Genomic DNA, 19,011 nt, shown 5'->3' on the forward strand with positions numbered 1-19,011 from the left:
GGTCCAGAAAAGCGCAGTGCTGGAAACAGCACGGATACTGCGCAGAACCCTCAAGCTTCCTGGCCTCTGGTAGAGGACCCGAGCTAAACAAAATGGGGGACAGACACCACCCATGGGGGTGAGATGAGAAGTTTATATATATAAACTATTTAAATAAATATATATATATATATATATATATAATGTGCTAATGTGCACCCGAGTGTAAGGCGCACCCCCAACGATTGCAGTATTTTCAAACTTTTTTCAAACTTTTTTCATGTATAAGGAGCACCAGAGCATAAGGCGCCCCTTCAATGAATGAAAAACGTTTTCGTAATATAATAATAATATTATAAAGCACACCACATTATCAGGTGCTATGATAGAGGCTGCGGTTACTCTTTACGTATTCTACAGGTGGAAATGGAGTCGGTGGCTGCTGACAGTAGTTGCAAGTCCTGTTGTAGCTCAATATTAATTCACATATAAGGCGCACCTGCGTATCAGGCGCACGGTCATCTTTTTAAGAAAATTAAGACTTTTTGGTCCGCTTTATACACCGGAAAATACGGTATATATTCCCTAAAACCATTGAAAAATATGTGTTGTGCAAATGCACACACTTCCACTGGGAATTTGTGGCGAATGTAAAATGAGAATGAAGACAAAGAGGGAGGGACACTTTCTTCCCCTCATTTGGACAGAGGAAGGGGAGGTCCAACAATGGAGTGGCAGAGGTAGAAGGACAACCATTAGCATCTTCAATAAATCTCATCTGAGCCTGGGTCAGTAAATTCTCCTCGTCGCAAGCCACATCTTTTCCATTGAAATCATCCACTGAGAAATACTTCATTGCTGGTTTCTGGCATTACAGCCATGGTGTGGGGCTGGGTCACGGACTTCTTCACCTACGAGACCACCAAATCCGTCGTGGTCAAGAGCTGGTCGGTGGGCATCATCAACAGGATCGTGCAAGTCTTTATCATCTCCTATTTTGTTGGGTGAGTGACTGCTGATGCGACACCACAAGCAGCAAATTTACAGAGAAATTATTACTTCATGTTCAAAAATAACATTTGAATAAGTGAGAGAAGCACAACGTGTTGGTGCTTTGACAGTTTGTACTTATGAATATATAAGTGAGTATAAGTATAAATAATGACATGGATACTGAAATCAAAAAATCAGTTCACATGAGTTTTCCTTTGATTGAAAATACACTTTAATGGTGTTAAAAAAGAAGGGAAACATTAGGGAGATTTCTATGCAGTCCCCAACACCATAGTTTTAACATTTTAAACATTTTACGGAATGTGTGACGGACAAAATATTATACATTACAATACAATACAATTTCATTTATGTAGCGCTTTCACAACAGATAAAGCAGTAACAAAGCCATTAAAAACAGTTAACATAAAGTAAAATAATAAACACAACATGTAACAAAAACAAATTATATATCCCGCACTATAGTACAGTATATTAATCTAGCCTCAGTAATTTTAACAGTATTTATGCAAAGATTATTTTGTTTATATAGTAACATTATGATATTTATATAGAAAGGTAGGTGGTTTGAATACAATACAAGACATATTGATTTTTATAGCGCTTTAACAACAGCTGAAGCTGCATCAAAGCGCTTAACATGGACAGGTATCATATACAGGAAATAAAGCATTCAGAAAGGTAGGCGCACGCACCAGGGAGTAAAACCAAGATCAAGTCGGAATCATGCTGAGAATAAGTAAACATGTCAGACGTCAGAAGATTGTGACAGGTGGATGTGTTATATCAGTGACATGGTTTGTTGTGTTTCACCATAGATTAACATGCTCTTTTCAGGTGGGTGTTCATTCATGAGAAAGCCTACCAAGTGTTTGACACCGGCATAGAGTCATCTGTCATGACTAAAGTGAAAGGTTTCGGCTACCATCAAAACCAGCTCATGGATGTGGCCGATTACGTCTTCCCCCAACAGGTACGAAGAGCACCCAGCATGCAACATGCCTTGATGGGAAGTCAAAAGCTTTGATATCGTTCAAATTATTTCCGTTAGATGGAAATAATTTGATAATTGTGTGTGTGTGTGTGCGTGCGTGCGTGTGTGTGTGCGTGTGTGCTTGTGCGCATGTGTGTGTTTTGCAGGGTGCAGCCGTGTTCTGCATCATGACAAAACTCATCATCACCGAGAATCAATTCCAGGGAAAATGTGGAGAGGTGGGACACCAATTTCTTTTCAATTTGTTGTGTCTCGACATCTGTACTCATGATATTTTTTTGGAATGAAAAGGTGGCAAAACAGAGATACTCGGAATACTTCATGTCATGCAGCTGTCATTTGTCTATTATTTCCACTTCATGTCTCACGACACTTGATAATTACCTCTAAAGTCAAAAATATTTCATTGTTTTTATTTATTTTTACATTAACTCCATTTATTGATTACAGTTGTACAGTTCAGTTTTCTGTCATTATTTTTGTACATGCAATACTTTGTTTTTTCTTTTCAACCCCCCCTCCTTTTCCATTTTTCTGCTGTAGATTGCAAATTTCCCCACTGTGGGACAAGTAAAGCCTTTATGATCTGATACCAGTGATGGCAACAAAAAACAGTCTGATGACAATTATGGTCGTGGAATCAGGCTAAGATGGCAATAATAACGCTGATCAGAATCAGAAAAACTTTATTCGTCCCACAATGGGGAAATTTGCAGTCCACAGCAGCAATTGAAAGGGGATGGGGTGGGGGGTGAAATGATAGAAAACAAGATATTCTAAGCATAACAAAATAAAAATGTCAACTGTATACTGTGCAAATGTAAATGTGCAAAACCGTTTCATAAAAAAACTGTACATAGTGCAAGTATCAAGAAATCCATATTGATATATTGCATCAACGCATATTTACAAGTGTCCAGTTTTTTTTGTGTTTTTTTTCACATGTGATCATTGAAAATTGCAAAGCCTGATGTTCCATTTAAAAAAAATCAGAAATTCAAGTAAACTCTTTATACTGAGGCTTTCATTTTTCTCTAACGCATCTGGTTTTTTTTTTCAGGACTGATAATACACAAGTGAGGATAATAACAATAAACAACTTAACCGTTAGATTCAGAAACGGGTGGGATTTCTTTTTTCAATCAACATAGCTGTAAACGTCCGGGTTGAGTGAACGTTGGTTCGTGTGGCTGTCGCTGCTCACCCGCAGAAAAAATATCCTGTGACTGTAATGTGTCCTTGAGAGTTTTGAAAGGCGCTTATAAATGAAATGTATTATTATTATTATTATTATTATTATTATTATTATTATTATTATTATTATTATTATTATTATCTCTCATTTTCCGTACCGCTTATTCCTCATTAGGGTCGCGGGGTTGCTGGAGCCTATCTCAGCTGTCTTCGGGCACGAGGCGGGGGACACCCTGAATTGGTTGCCAGCCAATCGCAGGGCACACAAAGACGTACAACAGTCACTCTCACACTCATACCTAGGGACAATTTGGAGTCGTCAATCTGCCTGCCATGCATGTTTTTGGAGTGTGGGAGGAAACCGGAGGACCCGGAGAAAACCCACGCGGGTCCGGGGAGAACATGCAAACTCCACACAGGGAGGCCGGACCGGGATGCGAACCGGCGACCTCTGCACTGTGAAGCCGGTGTGCTAACCACTCGACTACCGGGCCGCCCTATTATTATTATTATTATTATTATTATTATTATTATTATTATTATTATTATTATTATTATTATTATTATTATTATTATAAATGACAATGCATGGTAAAATCCTATTGTGAAATTACAACTTAAAATGGATCGATAACTAAACCCTTGTGACCTTCATATGCTATTTTTGTCGAATAAATTAGCTTGGTTTGACCAAGTGAAACCGACTTCTGTGTGAAGGATTTAAAGTGAGCTCAACACAAATGTGTCTTTCCATGTTTTAGAATGGGAAGAAGTATAGCTGTGAGATAGATGACGACTGTGAGCAGCATATTGGTTCCATCCTAACAAACGGTAATATTCTTTTTTTGTGGGAAGGACGACCTTCAAAGTTGATTTTGTGAACGTGGTTGTCTACAAAGTTGTTCTAAATTAAAAAAAAATATCAGATATTTTCCACAATAAATATTTTCTGTTAATATTTTAAAATGGATTTTTGTGGGGCAGTTTTAATGTGACTAGCAAGATTTGAATGACCATTCCTCATAGCTTGCCATTATGAAAGTGTATCGGAGCTCTTTTCACTCCCTCTGATGCACCAGGGAGGATTACTGGTCTTTGTCTTCACGGCGGGAACAAGTCTAAAGGTCAATGTGAGGTGGAAGGATGGTGCCCGGTCGAGAACGACAGCATCGAGATGTGAGACATGTCACTCAAATGCCGATAGTCGAACGTGACGCTCTGCTCCGGTCTCATCCATCTTCTGTGCTTACGTCCCTGCAGTGAACCCATGTTCGACGCGGAAAACTTCACTATCTTCATCAAGAACAGCATCCGCTTCCCTCTTTTCAACATCATCAGGTAGGTCACACACGCCCGCCACACCTTTGTAGCATCATAACCAAATTTTCCATTTCTCCCACAGAGGAAACTTTCCATCCACCATGACATCGGACGAGATCAAGAGGTGTCAATACGACCCCAAAACCAACCCCTTCTGCCCCATCTTTCGTGTGGGCGACATCCTGAAATACACTGGACAGAATGTGGCCGGCCTGGCGACAAAGGTCTTTCGATTCTTGTTTTGATATTTCGGTCCTCAAATGCGGCATCGCGGAAATGCGGTGCACTTCAAATGTCCCCATTGTGGGACGATTAAAGGCTTTCTGCTTCTGATTCTGATTCTCATGTGGTTACCGCATCCACCTTGTAGTTCTGAGGTGTTTGAATCTGGGCTCCGGACTTCCTTTGTGGTGTGGTTTGCCTGTTTATTCCTGTGCTTGTGTACATGTTTTATGAAATTGTATACGGTATAATTTTATTTCCCTTGTTAAAATTCCCTTTTTGTTTAATGCTTTATTGTCATTTAATATTTGTGTGAGGATGGTATCTGCTTCTTCGCTTATCTTATTTCCATTAAATGCACTCACAGGTAATTTGTAATGACAGTATCTCTGCTCTCTCCTTCCCAGGGCGGTGAAATCGGAATAAACATTGAATGGAAGTGTAATCTAGACCTCGACATTGAGCACTGTGTACCCAAGTATTCCTTCACTCGACTGGACGCTCCTTTCGCCAAGAACGCCGTCTCCAAAGGGTTCAACTTCAGGTTGGTTGCTCTTTCTCTCCCATTGACATTCCCTTTCCTCCCTCATGCCGTCTTCCTCTTTGCATAGGTTTGCGAAATATTTTAAGATGCAGAATGGTACTGAATACCGGACGCTCCACAAAGCTTTCGCCATCCGCTTTGATGTCATGGTAACCGGCAAAGTGAGTTGAAGGGTGGAAGGTGTTGTTGCGTTTAAACGCACATTTGATCCCCCCGGTTTGAAGGAGAACTGTGCAAGTATGCAAATCTTTAAATTTTATACAGTGGTACCTTTTTATACCAATCACCCCACTTCTGACTTTTGAGATTTGAGGTGCTCTGACACATTTTTGAGTCAACAAGCTCACGCTTCTTTGGGACTTTCTTGAAAAAAAAAAAAAAAAAAAATGTTTTCAATCTGTTTTATGCCACCCAGAGTTGAATTTTACTGCCAAACTAAACAGAAAACAAAGAAAATGACACTCTAGCATTTTTTTCAACCCTCTTCCATTTTACTAAAGAAAATTGCGCCCCTTACATTCGGAACTTCCTAAAACGATGTGTGCCAATCAGCAGTCTTGGAAATTGTCTGCCAGAAAAGTTAAACTGTGTAAGATTTTAAATACTTTATTTTTATTTTTAGGCAGGAAAGTTTGACACAATCCCAACATTAATCAACTTGGTCGCTGCCTTCACTTCTATTGGACTCGTAAGTTTCCCAATCATGAAACGTTTTTTTTAATACTACACCATTATGTTCAATTTCTGTCTTCGGCAGGGTACAGTTCTCTGTGACCTAATTCTCCTGAATTTCCTGAAGGGAGCAGAGCAATACAAAGCCAAGAAATTTGAAGAGGTAAAATCATTCACTTGAGTTACCAAATGTCCTGCGACCAACTAGCATTTTTTTCTGCACCCACATCATTAGGTCTCAGAAGCTCAGATAGAGGCTCAGATAGAAGCATCCCTCGCTCCGAGCCCGAGCAGCCAGATGTCCATCAAAGACGTTATGAAGAGTTTGTGTGACTCAGGAGCACATTCTCTGGCCACAGCTGACCAACCTGTGTGACACGGAGCTGAGTGATCGTAACCTCTTGCTGTTCCCACCAATCATTAAGCTTTTCGTGACTTTGGATTCTGCAGTTTTTGTTCAATAAGCTTCATGAATTGTGTAAAGACAGACTGCGCTACGGAGCGAATTCACGAGTATTTATAATAAACAGTTCCAGAAGTAAACATTCAAGAGCGACGGCCGCAGGATTACGTCCTTAAATTGACCCTTTAGCCTTGGGTCTAGTCATGAAAACTGAGAGAAACATTAATTGATAATAAAATCTTTTTTTTAAATCTATGACTCACAAGATATACAAAGAACAAAATTGTTACTTTTTAACCACCCATTTTTAACAGACCACAGAACACAGGTGTCAAAGTCAAGGCCCGCGGGCCAAATCCGGCCCGCCACATCATTTTTTTTCGGCCCGCGAAAGCAAATCAAACTTGTTAAATTCCATGATGATTGCTAAAATCTGAGCCAAAATTTCATATTTTTGGATGTCAACCACAATAAAAGTCATTATTCTTGACTTCAGATTTGAAAATGAGTTATTCATTAATTTGCTTTGTGCTCTATATGTAATATTTGAAGGGATTTAAACATTCTAATGGGTTCCCCAAATTCATAACGGCCCTCGAGAGGAAACCATAACTACAATGTGGCCCGCGGCAAAAAATGACTTTGACACCCCTGCCACAGAACAATTGTTGAACAAAACCTCAACTCACTGCAACACCCAAAATCAGTATTGTGAAAACCACCTGGAACTGTAGTAACATAAAATACAACCTATTCCACATTATAGGGAAACTAAAGTAAAAACAAAATATTTAAAAAAATATTTGCAACAATAGTCTCCACAAGTAATTCTGACACATAACGTATTGGTGGAATTAAGTTTAAACAGATTAATCCATGTATTCTTCCATCCCATTTTGACATCATACAGCAAAAGTAACATTCCAAGAGTCATGAGTAAATAAGTATTTCAGTGGCAAAAAAAGTTATTTTCTACTGGCCCCCGTATCTCAGCATAACTGAATATGAAATACTAAATGAATATTACATACTGCAAATATTAATTAATAATGAAACATTATGAAAAGTCAGGGAATATGAATTATGGAATCATTAATGCTATACTTTGATTGCAAGCGGCTCTTTTTTGTCACTACAGTTAATGATGGACCCCCGCAACCTCCATGATATTGCAGCTGTCTCTTGTTTGCGTTGCTTACATGAGCCATATTGAGAAAAAAATGTATCACACATAATTGTAGTAATTCCCCTCTCTGGTAAAAAAAAAAAAAAAATACAAAGTGTCCTTGTCTTTGTCACGTGGGAGTTGTGACAGAAACTGTTTACACAAGAATGAACTTCCACTTTTCCAGACTACTTCTGTTCATGTATGTGTGTGTGCGTGCGTGTGTGTGTGTGTGTGTGTGCGCGCGCGCGCATGTGCGTGCATACACGTGTGTGCCCGATAGCATAATGATACACGTTAGTCTCACTTGAAATTTCGAAATTGGACCTTTATTAGTCACGCTCGGGTAAGCTGAGCTCGAGCAATTTCCATTTCCCATGTATTGTCACAGAGAGAATTTCTGTTTATTTTGCACATCCAGAATTTCATTTCAGATACTAACCTAATTGTCTGTTATAGACACACCAAACGTCGAAATGGAGCCCCCCCCCCCACCTCCTTTCACCAAGCCGCTATTAGATCAGCTAAGAGGCTCTTTGTGGCTCTGGGATTGAGCCAATATAGTCACTGTAAAGGGAGGTCTCAGAAGAATTGACAGCAGTTAGCCACAAGTTTTGATGCACTAATTTGATCACAGCAATCAATATCATGCATGTAATGGGAATGGCTATGAAGTACTCTAACTCACTTAATGCTTTCTCATGGTCATTATCTCATCCAAAAAGGCTTCAGAAAAAAATCACCTTACCCTCACTGGAGGTAGTTTGGATTGTAAATGTTTGGAGCACTATAAAGGGCAAGGTACAATGTTTCCATTCATTGAAAAAAAAAAATAATCAGGTGATTTAAGGACTGAGGGTTTCAGCAAAGGCCCACTCCAATTTGATCTGCAAAAGATTATCCTGACCGATTATCGTAAATTTTGTCTGTTTAAAAAGTTATACAGTAATCCCTCGTTCTTTGCGATCAATAGGGACCAGGACCACCCGCGATAGACGAAAATCAATGAAGTAGAGTTATATAATAATAACCCACGTGATAAGACAGAGGAGGTGCAGGGCGGGGGTGAGAAGATGCACAGCCAATCCACATGTCATTGGGTGACGTCAGCACTGGGAACCAATCAAGCTACAGCCATGTATAAAGCTTCTGAGTCATTCTGGATTTTTTTTCTGAATGTTTTCTTGCCCTAAAAAATAACCCGCAATGCACTGAAACTGCGATAAGTGAACTGCGAAGTAGCGAGGCATCACTCGTTCCTCCATCATCTGCTCGGAAAACAGTTGTAAACTACCACACATTATCACAACAGGACACATTGGCAGTTTCTTTTGTTGTCCTAATTGTGTGGGGTCTCTCAATTTTAAAATATCCATCTATCTGAACCATTTATCCCCGCGTGAGCTATTCCGAACTGGTTGTCAGCCAATCACAGGGCATACATAGACAAACAGTCATTTTAGCTCACATTTACACATAGGTTCAATATGGACAATATTTATTCATTCCCAATTTAAAGAGATGGCTGCTTGGGTTTTAGCCTCGCCGTTAGTGCTCTTGACTCACAAACAGTGACATGGTGACTGCGTATGTTGGGAGCCCCGTGTGAAGCTTTATTTTCTTTTTTACTTCCTGTATACACAATTGCTTCTGAAATAATGCAAATTTTCCCATTGCGGTACTAAAGTAATCTAATCTAATTGAACCTAATCTTTTATTAGTTGGCTGCTCTGGCAGGAGGGTACACTGTTAAAATAGTTAGGTGTTCTTCATTGCTTCATGAGGTGTGGCTCAAATTATCTGTGGGTGTGACTGCCAGAAAACATTGTTAATGTCAATTGGGTTGATACAGCTACAGAAAAGTCAACCTGCTTGTCTTACCTTCACCCTTTTCATGCTGAGCGTTTATACTTTGAGGATTTTAGAAAATAAGTGTCTTTACTCAAGACTGTGCATGGTACTCGCTGCTTTGTCCATTTTCTATACTGCATATCCTCATTAGGACTGCAAGTGAGCTGTAGCCAATGGCAATTGATTATATGGGGGGGGGGGCACAGCCTGAACTGTTTGTGAGGCAATAGTAGGACACATTAAATATCAGAACCATTTGCGCTCTCATTCACACTTTCCATTTTTTAAAAATTCTTCTTCTTTACCTTTTGGCTTTTCCCTTCAGGCGTCACCACAGGTAATCAGTGTCCTCCATCTAACCCGGTTTTGTGCATCCTCTTCTCTCACACCGGCGACCTTCATTTCCTCTTTGACAACATCCATAAACCTCCTCTTTGGTCTTCCTCTCGGTCTCCTGCCTAGCAGTTTAAGGCTCAGCATCCTTCTTCCGATATAGTCACTGTCTCTCCTCTGAACATGTCCAAACCATCTCAGTCTGGCCTCTCTGACTTTCTCTCTAAAGCGTCTAATAGTTTAGATCTTCAATTAATCTTGACAAACGTAGAAACTGAAGGTTCGAAATTGAAGGAAAGTGCTATGGATGTGTCCGTTGATTGAGTGAAATCATGCCAATGTGAAAATCGGATGGTACTTTGTCTAGCTTTACTGTGGCTGCATATCTCTGCATATGTTAGCCATAAAAAATACATATGCTTAATGCATCGCTAGAATGATTCGTGCTGGCTCAGCACCATCACCACTAGCTAGCTCCAGAGAAAACAAGCTTTTGTGGATTGTATTAAGCACAGGATAGTTTGCACACTCTTCCACGAAACTACCTCTGGCATGGGGATTCATGACAGCGAGTTGTTCTGTAAATTGTGCCGCTTTAGGAAGATGTATTTTCTTTATGCCAGATATCCGCTTATGCAAAGCAAGTTTTTACATCTTGGAGGAGTTGGGTAACAGACTCCATGCCCTCCCCAAAAAATCAGGAAAACTGAAATGGTGAAAAACAATTTAATGATATATTTCTGCAGTTCAGTTTTACATAATTCTCAGTCTTTGTAAATGTTTTCAGAAATTATTTTCAAATAAATGTACTGTGTATTTATTTACCTTATGGAAAGCAATCCATGGTTTCAATATAAATGGTTGTTAACTGATCCATGCTCATTAAGGCCAGCATAGTTCGCAGTGATGTAGAAATGTTCTGTACTGTATCATTTAGCTAGCTAACTAGCTAGATAGATATTTTATTCACCCACAAGGGAAATCCACATATGTTACACTTTAGTAACTGTATTAGGTAACCAAAGTATTGCCCAGTTCTTAAAATGATACATTGCAATTCTACACCACTGCATCCATCCCTCTATCTATCCATCCATTTTCTGATCCACTTTACCTTCACATGGGCTGCGGAGGTGCTGGGGCCTATCCGGATCGTAGGGCACGTATGTACAAACAACCACTTATGTTCACACTCACACCTCAGTGCAATTCAAAGTGTTCAATGAGTCTCCCATGCATGTTTTTGGAATGTGGGACAAAACCGTAGTGTCAGCAGAAAACTCACGCAGGCACGGGGAAAATAGGGATCGAACCAACGACCTATGCACTGTGAGGTTGACATGCTAACTATTGGACCACTGGGCCACAACACTGCAAAGAACCATATTAATAAACATTTTTCAGCTAATACCTTTTTGTGTTTCTCAAAATTGGACATTACTATCATCGTGAAGGCACATTTTTTGATGCATATATTGTATGAATTCCCATAGACAAGTATGTTTAAATAGTGTAACTATGTGAGCAAAAGACGGGTTTCATTGACATAATTACTAACTGTGCTTCCTGCCAGTGTTCTTTCTCTTCAGGGCCCGTATCCAAGAGGGAAGAGCAGGTCTGCGTGCCGGCACCTCCTTGTGTTCTCCTGCTGCCTTGCTCTCCTCCTTCTCCTCCTCCTCCTCCTCCTCCTCTTCCTCTGATCCAGTCCCCAGTTCTATTCTATATTCTTCCTCTGACTCCCAAGGATCAAGAAATACTTCAATTGGGGGTATCTCCTGAATTGCCTCTGCAAAATGCACCCGTCTGTTGGTTTCCACTCGTCTCTGAAGAAAAGACAGAGGCATCTGGGTCAAAAAGTAATGTCTCGCTCCCATTCAAGAGCGCCACAAAATAAAGACAGCACCTTAGTAAGACTCGGACCTGCAGCATGTAACACAGTATGTGCCTTGAAACAAGCAGTCCAAATATTTTTTATTGGACCAGTAACCATACATTTGTTTATTGTACACTAATATGCTATGGTGTTATGTGTACAATAAATCAGTGGGGAAAACAATGATCTGGTAAAATGTTTGAAAATACACCATTCATTGGGGGTGCGCCTTATACTCCGGTGCACCTTATACGCCAGAAAATACGATATACATTTGTAGCAGTTATTTGTATTTTAACAGCATCTCAATTAAGACAATTGAAATGTTGCAGACATTTTGGGATTTTTTTTAAATCTCAATAGATCTAAAGTCCAGGATCCAGAGCTCTCAAAGCAGTCCAACGATATGTCCAAATATATTGTAAGAAGACACATGTATAGTTAGTTCTCCTTCTTTCCTTTGTGTGATCATTGAATTGAAAATTACCTGCTCCAAGCCATTCTTTATCGTATTATTATTTTTTGAATACTGTAAACACATACTCAAAATTTGAAATTGACTCCTCTGAGTTGTGTGACAAGTGGCTTCAGAAGTGGAATCGTCTGCAATGAGACTTGCATGGGCCACTTGCCTCACAATTCCACTATACAACTGTAACCCTAACCCTAACTTACCCTTTTGCTTTCCCATAAAGAATCGGAGTTGCTGGTTGTGGAGTGTCTGAGGACACTCCGGGGCATAGTACCACAAAGTGAAAAATGGCAAGGAAAAGGAGGTGCTGAAGATCCATTTGGGCCAACGAAAGCTGGGGTGTTATTCTGCTCTGCGCTGTCCATCTTACTGCGGTTTGGCAAGTCTCCTGAAACCAACGAAAAAATTAGTTACCTACATCTCATACGCTATATTTATTAGGTTTTTTTGCTAGGGATCATTTTTGAGGTCTGACCTTGTTGTGCCAGTCTTCCCCAGCCTGTGCGAGTCGTCTCAGCTGAGTGGTGTTGTCTCTTCCTGTTGACTCCGCTGGTTGGGGGTGAGCCATCCAAAATGTCTGCTCGCTACAAAAATATAGGTTGCAAAATATTATTCTTACTTTTTTGTTTTTTTCAATGCAGTGATTCCCAACCATTGTGCCACAAACTATTACCATGCTGTGAGAGATCAGCGGGGTGGTAAGATATTATCTGACTTCATAGAATTTTCGTGAAAATTCGGATTCATTTATTGCTGAAAATCTTTTTGTTGGTCTGGCTATGTCAGCAAGGCGTAGTGAGAGACTGAAGAAATAAATGCTGATGGTAGAAAATACTCTGTAAAATATGTGCTGTGGCTCGGTATAAGTTGTGAAACACCCAAGTATTGTCTAACCTCCACATTTGAAGTGTTTGGTTCTATTAGTCCGCTCTGCTTCAGTTGGACATATGATTGACTTTGACCTTGTTCCATTGGCTCTGATTGATCAGACTCTCTGTGTGCTTCTCTGATCTGTGCAGGATCATCCAGGATTGTATTGACAGGATCATTATGAACCGGCAGCTGCTCACTAGCCCTGAAGCTCCACAGTTTGTCTCCATCTCCTGTGTAGTGGGTAGCAAATTTGGATGGACCATTATGACTTGGTTTAGGTGTGGCATCCGGGCTACTCAGTGTCTTCTCTGATGTTTTCTGGTTGGTTGAGGAGACTGACGGGGCAACGTTCAAGAACTTGGCCCACTCTTGACCTGAGACAATCTCCTCCAACAAGCTGACTGAGCTGAAGCTAAAATGAAAATCATCGCTTGATCTGAAAGAGAGGGAAATGAAAGTGAACGTCACCTTCGTTGCAAAAAAAAATGACATGGGGCGTTTTCCCGCACATCTTAAGAGACTTAAATGCTATGCTTTGTAATTCTAAGCATTAAAAACAAAGCGAAAACTACACATACCAATAATTTTCATTTCACTCACTAGACCAGGGGTCGGCAACCTTTTTGACTAAAAGAGCCATAAAAGTAAAATATTTAGAAATGTTTTTCAGCGAGAGCCACACGCACGCGCGCGCGCACACACACGCACACGCGTGGCCACTTTTCAACAAAATATCAGAATGTATTATTTAAAATAACTTTGCGATAGTACTCACCGTTAACATGGATGGTTTTCCGTTCCTCGTGTTTGGTAAAAATCCGATCGGAATGAAATTCAATTTGCCGGTCCAGAGGCGAAGTTACTGCTAGCTAGCCTGCACACGGCTCATAAGCTTCCACACTTGCTATCTGCAATCTACTTCTCGCAGAAGTATGTCGATGCTAACATTAACATGGGGCTTGTTAAAATGTCACTGACATTCGACTGTTTCATCGATGGTATTGTTTCATTGCAAATTAGAATCAGAACATTTTCTCTCCTCTAATGCTCCAGTGCATTCAGGCTGAAGTGCACAAGTTGGGCTCATTTAAAGGGGCATTTACCTATTTCAACATGACAGCCACTATCATCCAATCAACATGGCGCTTTCGGCCATTCTAGGTCAGTGTCATCCAATCAAAATTGCGCTTTCCGCCAACTGCAGCCCCAACGGGAAATGAACGACGAAGAAAACGACAATATGTATTATAATATGTAATATTTATCGGCGAGCCATATGCAATCATCAAAAGAGCCATATATGGCTCGCGAGCCATAGGTTCCCGACCCATGCACTAGACATTGGATTGTAGTGCTGTCACAGTTACTATATTCCTGTGATTGTTCTATTTTATCCTGGTCAAATTCATTTGCAAGACATTAGGTCAATCTCAACTGGAGCCTTCTGGTTTCCTATGTAGATGCTTTTCTTCACATACAAGCGGGGCCCATCAGTTCAGCCTAATCGGTAAGATAAGACAGCTCTCGTGTTGCGGCGGAAACCCATCAGGATATTGATTGATTCCATGCCCTTCGAAAGTTAGCTAATTGCCCTGAAAAATTATTAGTCATCTATTCATCCACCTGTTTTCTCTAAGAGTCCTGCGTGACTGGTGAGCTTCCAGACGTTCCTGACTTTGGATGATAGAACAGATAAAGTACACTTTGGTGTGGTCAGTGTAGACAAAACACCATTCACACTCACATTCATACATATGGCAAAATGTTTAACCCAAACAACTGAAGTAATGTAGGAATGGAGAGAAAATGTTAACTCCCCACGGGAGGGCCTTGGCTAAGAACCTCTCGAATACGTAGGAGTGTTGCTAAATCCACTGTACTGCCCCCAAAGGCAGTAATTCGCATACTTATTGGTGTGGCAAGTGTTTATCCATCCCTTTTCCGAACCACTTTATCCTGACAAGGTTCGCAGACGGGTGCTGGAGCCTTTTTTTTTGGGAAGTTGGTAGGATACACCCTGAGGTGGTTGTCAGCCAATCACAGGGCACATAGAAACGAACAACCATCCTGGATCACACTCACACCATGGCACAATTTGGAGTGCTCAATCAGCATGACAAGCATGTTTTTGGAATGTAGGAGGAATCAGGACGCAGGAGGGAGAACATGCAAAGTCCACACAGGAAGCCTGGAGCTAGCATCGATTCTACGACTTTTGCAGTGTGAGGTCGACGTGCTAACCACTGGGTCACTGGGCCATCATAAGACAGTTTTTATAGACTTTACTTAACATAAATTACATGTTTAAATCACATCCAAAATAAAGGAGATTTGTTTCCATGACTTATTTAGAGGGACAACTTATATTAGAGACTTTGGAGGGAAAGTCAGCGAGGGAAAGTCAGCGAGGCCAGACTGAGATGGTTTGGACATGTCCAAAGGAGAGAGAGTGACTATATTGGGAGAAGGATGCTGAGCCTTGAACTGCCAGGCAGGAGACAGCGAGGAAGACCAAAGAGGAGGTTTGTTGTCAAAGAGGACATGAAGGTAGCTGGAGTGAGAGAAGAGGATGCAGAAAACTTGGTTAGATGGAGGATACTGATTCGCTGTGGCGACCCTTGAATGAAGAAGCCAAAAGGAAAAGAACAAGACGTTTTCATGACTTATTTAATTATTTGTATTATAATGGACACTTATGGACACTTATGATGTACTTGGATCATAAGGATAATGATCACATTTGGGGACATCCGTCGTTCACAAACTGCTCTGACTTTCTCTGTATGCTTGAATGAATATTATGGTGTGGTTTGTGCCGAGTATTTTGGAGGAACATGGTGTAATGATGTGAGCAAATCGTAGTTGCATGTTCGACTAGTGATGCCTGGCTATAGACCAAAGGAGCATGCGCTGCTGCAAGTCAGCCCGATGAGAGCCGACGAGAGCCACATATGTCTATTGCCTTCTCCCTCCAACCAACACAGCCGTCCTAATAAAGAACCTCAACTCTATCCAGAAGTTGTATCATTTACCGAACCCGCTTACACATAGCAACACACATGGTGTTATTGAAGCTACACAACCTCTTCAGACAGCAAAGTCTGCACTAATCCTAAATATTTTGGTTTTTAGCCGAGACCAATTTAAACTAGCGACTGTGCTTCAAGCTTAAAAATGGCAATTTCACTCACGCCTTCCTCCATTGCCTTTTATAGGCATATCTGTCATGTGCTGAAAATGACAACGTCCCTGCCTCAGACAGTAATGTGAATTTGAATCCTCCCACATTGCCTTTCACCATATTCAAACTCTAAATACTAGAGTTTTTATGTTCTGAAGCGTTGTATAATGTAGACCTATGTGTTTTGTAACTTTAATGAATACTATTTTTTTAGGAAATCGGTGTCCTCCTGCATTTTATTATTCATTAATTAATTTTACACCCATCGCTGCCTGTATGAGCCATGAATGACGGTCTTTTAAAACCTGAGTTTAGTTTGACACCTGGCTGATTAAGAAACTCTAAGTGTCAATAATGTGGTATTCACATTGCCGTGGAGGAAAATAGCCCAACTTCAGTTCATAGCAATTATTTGGAAACACCTTTAGTGCTTCATCGTCTGTGAGAACTCTCAGAACGTGTTCAGCAAACTCCTGGAATAATTTCATGTCAGTGCAAGCACAGTACTGCAGATTAATGACCTGATAAATGCATCAGCTGTGTTGGCCTCGGATTGTGCTGTCGGGTTCTCAGTGACTCCTAGCAATGGGATGGTCATTTCTTCATTCTGACATGTTGTGTTGATAAGATGGCTTTGTGGTAAACTCTGAAATCATATAAATTATTTTAATCATATGGGTGGAAATGAATTAACTCTGTAGAACTCACCGACTTTGTCCTGTCCTCTTTGGACTCATCTTTTCCTTTCCTTTCCAACCATCTCTCTTTCAGTTTGTGAGTCCATCTCTTTCCTTTGTTTTCAAATGATCGTTGCTTTCTCTTGGTCATGCTGCCTTTATGAGATATCATTTGCATGTCTTTCACTTTAGACACATCTCCGAATCCTCCATTTTCAGCATGAAAGGCTTTATTGTCTTGATTAACTGCTGGAAAAGAAGTGGTTCCCCATGACCACTGATGGACATTGTGTTTAAAGCCATGTTCTTGGTCCTTATTTCCAGATATATTATTCTGTTGGACCTCAGAATTAGTTTTCCCTAAGGAGGGAAGCGCCAAAAAGTGATGCCCTGTTAAAGCATTGGAGATCTGACTGGAATTGACATTCCCTGACACCATGTTTACCCCCATGGTTCTGTGGTCTCCCTGGTGCGGGAAGAAAAAATGACCTTTGTACTTTTCAAAGCCAAGAACCGGCTGGAGTCTCTCTTCATCTTTTTGGCTAAAACTGTTATCCACTGAAGATACCTCATATCTTTTTGCAGGAACATTAAGTTCATACCCTTTCCGAACATCTTCTTTTCCTTTCTTGTGGTTTTTGCTTGATCCCACCCCATCTCCCCCATATTCATCCGTATGTTCGCGCGCCAGCCTCTCCCTTCCAGGCTGGAGTTTCAGTCTCTCCAACATGGATTGCAGTAACGCCTGACCTTCTGGTTGATTGCTAGACTGAGACATCTCATTACAAAATTGTAAGACTGTAAATCCAAGAGTTAGGATAGAGCACATCGGACAAAAGGCATTGACACAGTTCTATCAGGAAAGTGGTTGAAATAAGAGTCCATTGTGTTGAAAAAGATTTCCTAAGGGTTGTTATCCACCGTGGACACGTCCCAGTTGCTTTCCATAATTTCTTTACCTTATTCTCGCCTCATGTTAAGACTTCTTCAGCTAGAAAGGCAAAGTCCACATTTACACAAGTGAATGCTTCTTTTCAGACTAGAGAGCATCCGGTGCGTATTTATTCCATTTTCTCAGTATTTTTTGAAGAAATATCAGCTGTGACTATGAGCCCCGCTCGTATGTGAATTTGAGTTTCTCCAGATTCCTCGCTTTGTTGCTTGTTCTTCTCCTTCAAAGTGTCCGTCTTTATGCACCACAAATGCAGTGGTTCCGCTCCAATCAAGCAGTCGTTCATGTGATGGGTGGAGAGACAGTGCACAACATTTCTGATGCTTGGTGGAACGACAAAGCTGTCTGACAAGAAAGACCAGTGAGGTGAGATGATTGAGCCTTGACTACAACTCTCTCACTTTATTTTCTTTATAGTTGTATTCATGGTTCCACTTGAGTGGTGGAGAGAGAATCTGGGAGAGCATCTGCGACCTATTTGCCCTTGGAGTTATTTATTTTATGAACAAAACACCAACATTGGATCATGCATTAAAGTCACTGCTGTTTTTGGGGAAACCACCGTATAAATACCCTCGTGATGACTTGACTGTGGATTACAAGGGTTAAGCGAGTTTGTATTGTTTTTTTCTTCAGAGTGCACTGATGGAAACCTTACTAACCGACTGATTTTGCAACCATGTTTGCCTGTTACAACAGAAAACAGGATGCCTCTAACATCTTAAAATGATTACCAATTGTTAACCGTTAATACACTTCAATTTTGTATTAGTAAGGCAGTTTTAATTTTGGGAGTGACCCCCCCCCCCTCCCCAAGCATCTTACGTTTTCAGTGTATTACACCAATTTGAGGATGTGTGACTCTGTGTAAAACTAAAATTGAAAAGCACACATAATATTTATTGCATTTAATGCAATTATTATTATTATTATTATTATTATTATTATTATTATTATTATTATTATTATTATTATTATCCATCCATTTTCCGTACCGCTTATTCCTCATTTGGGTCAAGGGGGTGCTGGAGCCACCTAAGCTGTCTTCGGGCACGAGGCAGGGGACACCCTGAATTGGTTACCAGCCAATCACAGGGCACAAAAAGACATACAACACTCTCACACCTAGGGACACTTTGTAGTTGTCAATCTGCCTGCTATGCATGTTTTTGGAGTGTGGGAGGAGGCCAGAGGACCCCGGGGGGGCCCACACGGGCCCAGGGAGAGCATGCACACTCCACACAGGGAGGCCGGACCGGGACGCGAACCGGCGACCTCTGCACTGTGAAGCC

General features: G+C 40.8%; 2 protein-coding genes across 3 annotated transcripts; one reads left to right on the top strand and one right to left on the bottom strand.

Moving 5' to 3' along the window:
* Window positions 1–274: 274 nt before the first annotated feature.
* p2rx3a (purinergic receptor P2X, ligand-gated ion channel, 3a) lies at window positions 275–7,971 on the top strand. The gene is made up of 13 exons (XM_089017057.1): window positions 275–767; window positions 857–983; window positions 1,831–1,966; window positions 2,134–2,205; window positions 3,943–4,012; window positions 4,261–4,357; window positions 4,442–4,519; window positions 4,584–4,725; window positions 5,131–5,267; window positions 5,335–5,428; window positions 5,890–5,955; window positions 6,025–6,102; window positions 6,175–7,971. The coding sequence occupies exons 1-13, from the start codon at window positions 596–598 to the stop codon at window positions 6,313–6,315; spliced, it is 1,410 nt and encodes a 469-aa protein (XP_088873183.1). The 5' UTR covers window positions 275–595; the 3' UTR covers window positions 6,316–7,971.
* A 2,432-nt stretch (window positions 7,972–10,403) lies between these two features.
* Window positions 10,404–17,989, bottom strand: LOC148901494 (uncharacterized). 2 transcript variants are annotated; one of them, XM_088987936.1, is made up of 6 exons: window positions 16,799–17,989; window positions 16,612–16,736; window positions 12,931–13,345; window positions 12,512–12,620; window positions 12,240–12,424; window positions 10,404–11,514 (listed from the first exon to the last, which is right to left on the bottom strand). In XM_088987936.1, the coding sequence occupies exons 1-6, from the start codon at window positions 17,594–17,596 to the stop codon at window positions 11,245–11,247; spliced, it is 1,902 nt and encodes a 633-aa protein (XP_088844062.1). In that variant the 5' UTR covers window positions 17,597–17,989; the 3' UTR covers window positions 10,404–11,244. The 2 variants fall into 2 exon arrangements, with proteins under 2 accessions (XP_088844062.1, XP_088844072.1); XM_088987946.1 differs by having other exon boundaries at window positions 16,803–16,933.
* Window positions 17,990–19,011: the final 1,022 nt, after the last annotated feature.

This window comes from Hippocampus bargibanti, linkage group LG02, assembly GCF_051943395.1.
Source record: "Hippocampus bargibanti isolate YZ-2025 linkage group LG02, ASM5194339v1, whole genome shotgun sequence".
Lineage (NCBI taxonomy): Eukaryota > Metazoa > Chordata > Actinopteri > Syngnathiformes > Syngnathidae > Hippocampus > Hippocampus bargibanti.

Bases quoted from the DNA above. Each gene is read 5' to 3' on its own strand.
- p2rx3a (XM_089017057.1), top strand. From the start codon at position 596: ATGCACACACTTCCACTGGGAATTTGTGGCGAATGTAAAATGAGAATG. The intron at 984-1,830 runs GTGAGTGACTGC...TGCTCTTTTCAG, and splicing joins ATCATCTCCTATTTTGTTGG to GTGGGTGTTCATTCATGAGA. The intron at 5,956-6,024 runs GTAAGTTTCCCA...TGTCTTCGGCAG, and splicing joins CCTTCACTTCTATTGGACTC to GGTACAGTTCTCTGTGACCT.
- LOC148901494 (XM_088987936.1), bottom strand. From the start codon at position 17,596: ATGTGCTCTATCCTAACTCTTGGATTTACAGTCTTACAATTTTGTAAT. The intron at 13,346-16,611 runs GTCATTAATCTG...CCTCTCTTTCAG, and splicing joins ACAGCTGATGCATTTATCAG to ATCAAGCGATGATTTTCATT. The intron at 12,621-12,930 runs GTTAGACAATAC...ATATTTTTGTAG, and splicing joins CAAACACTTCAAATGTGGAG to CGAGCAGACATTTTGGATGG.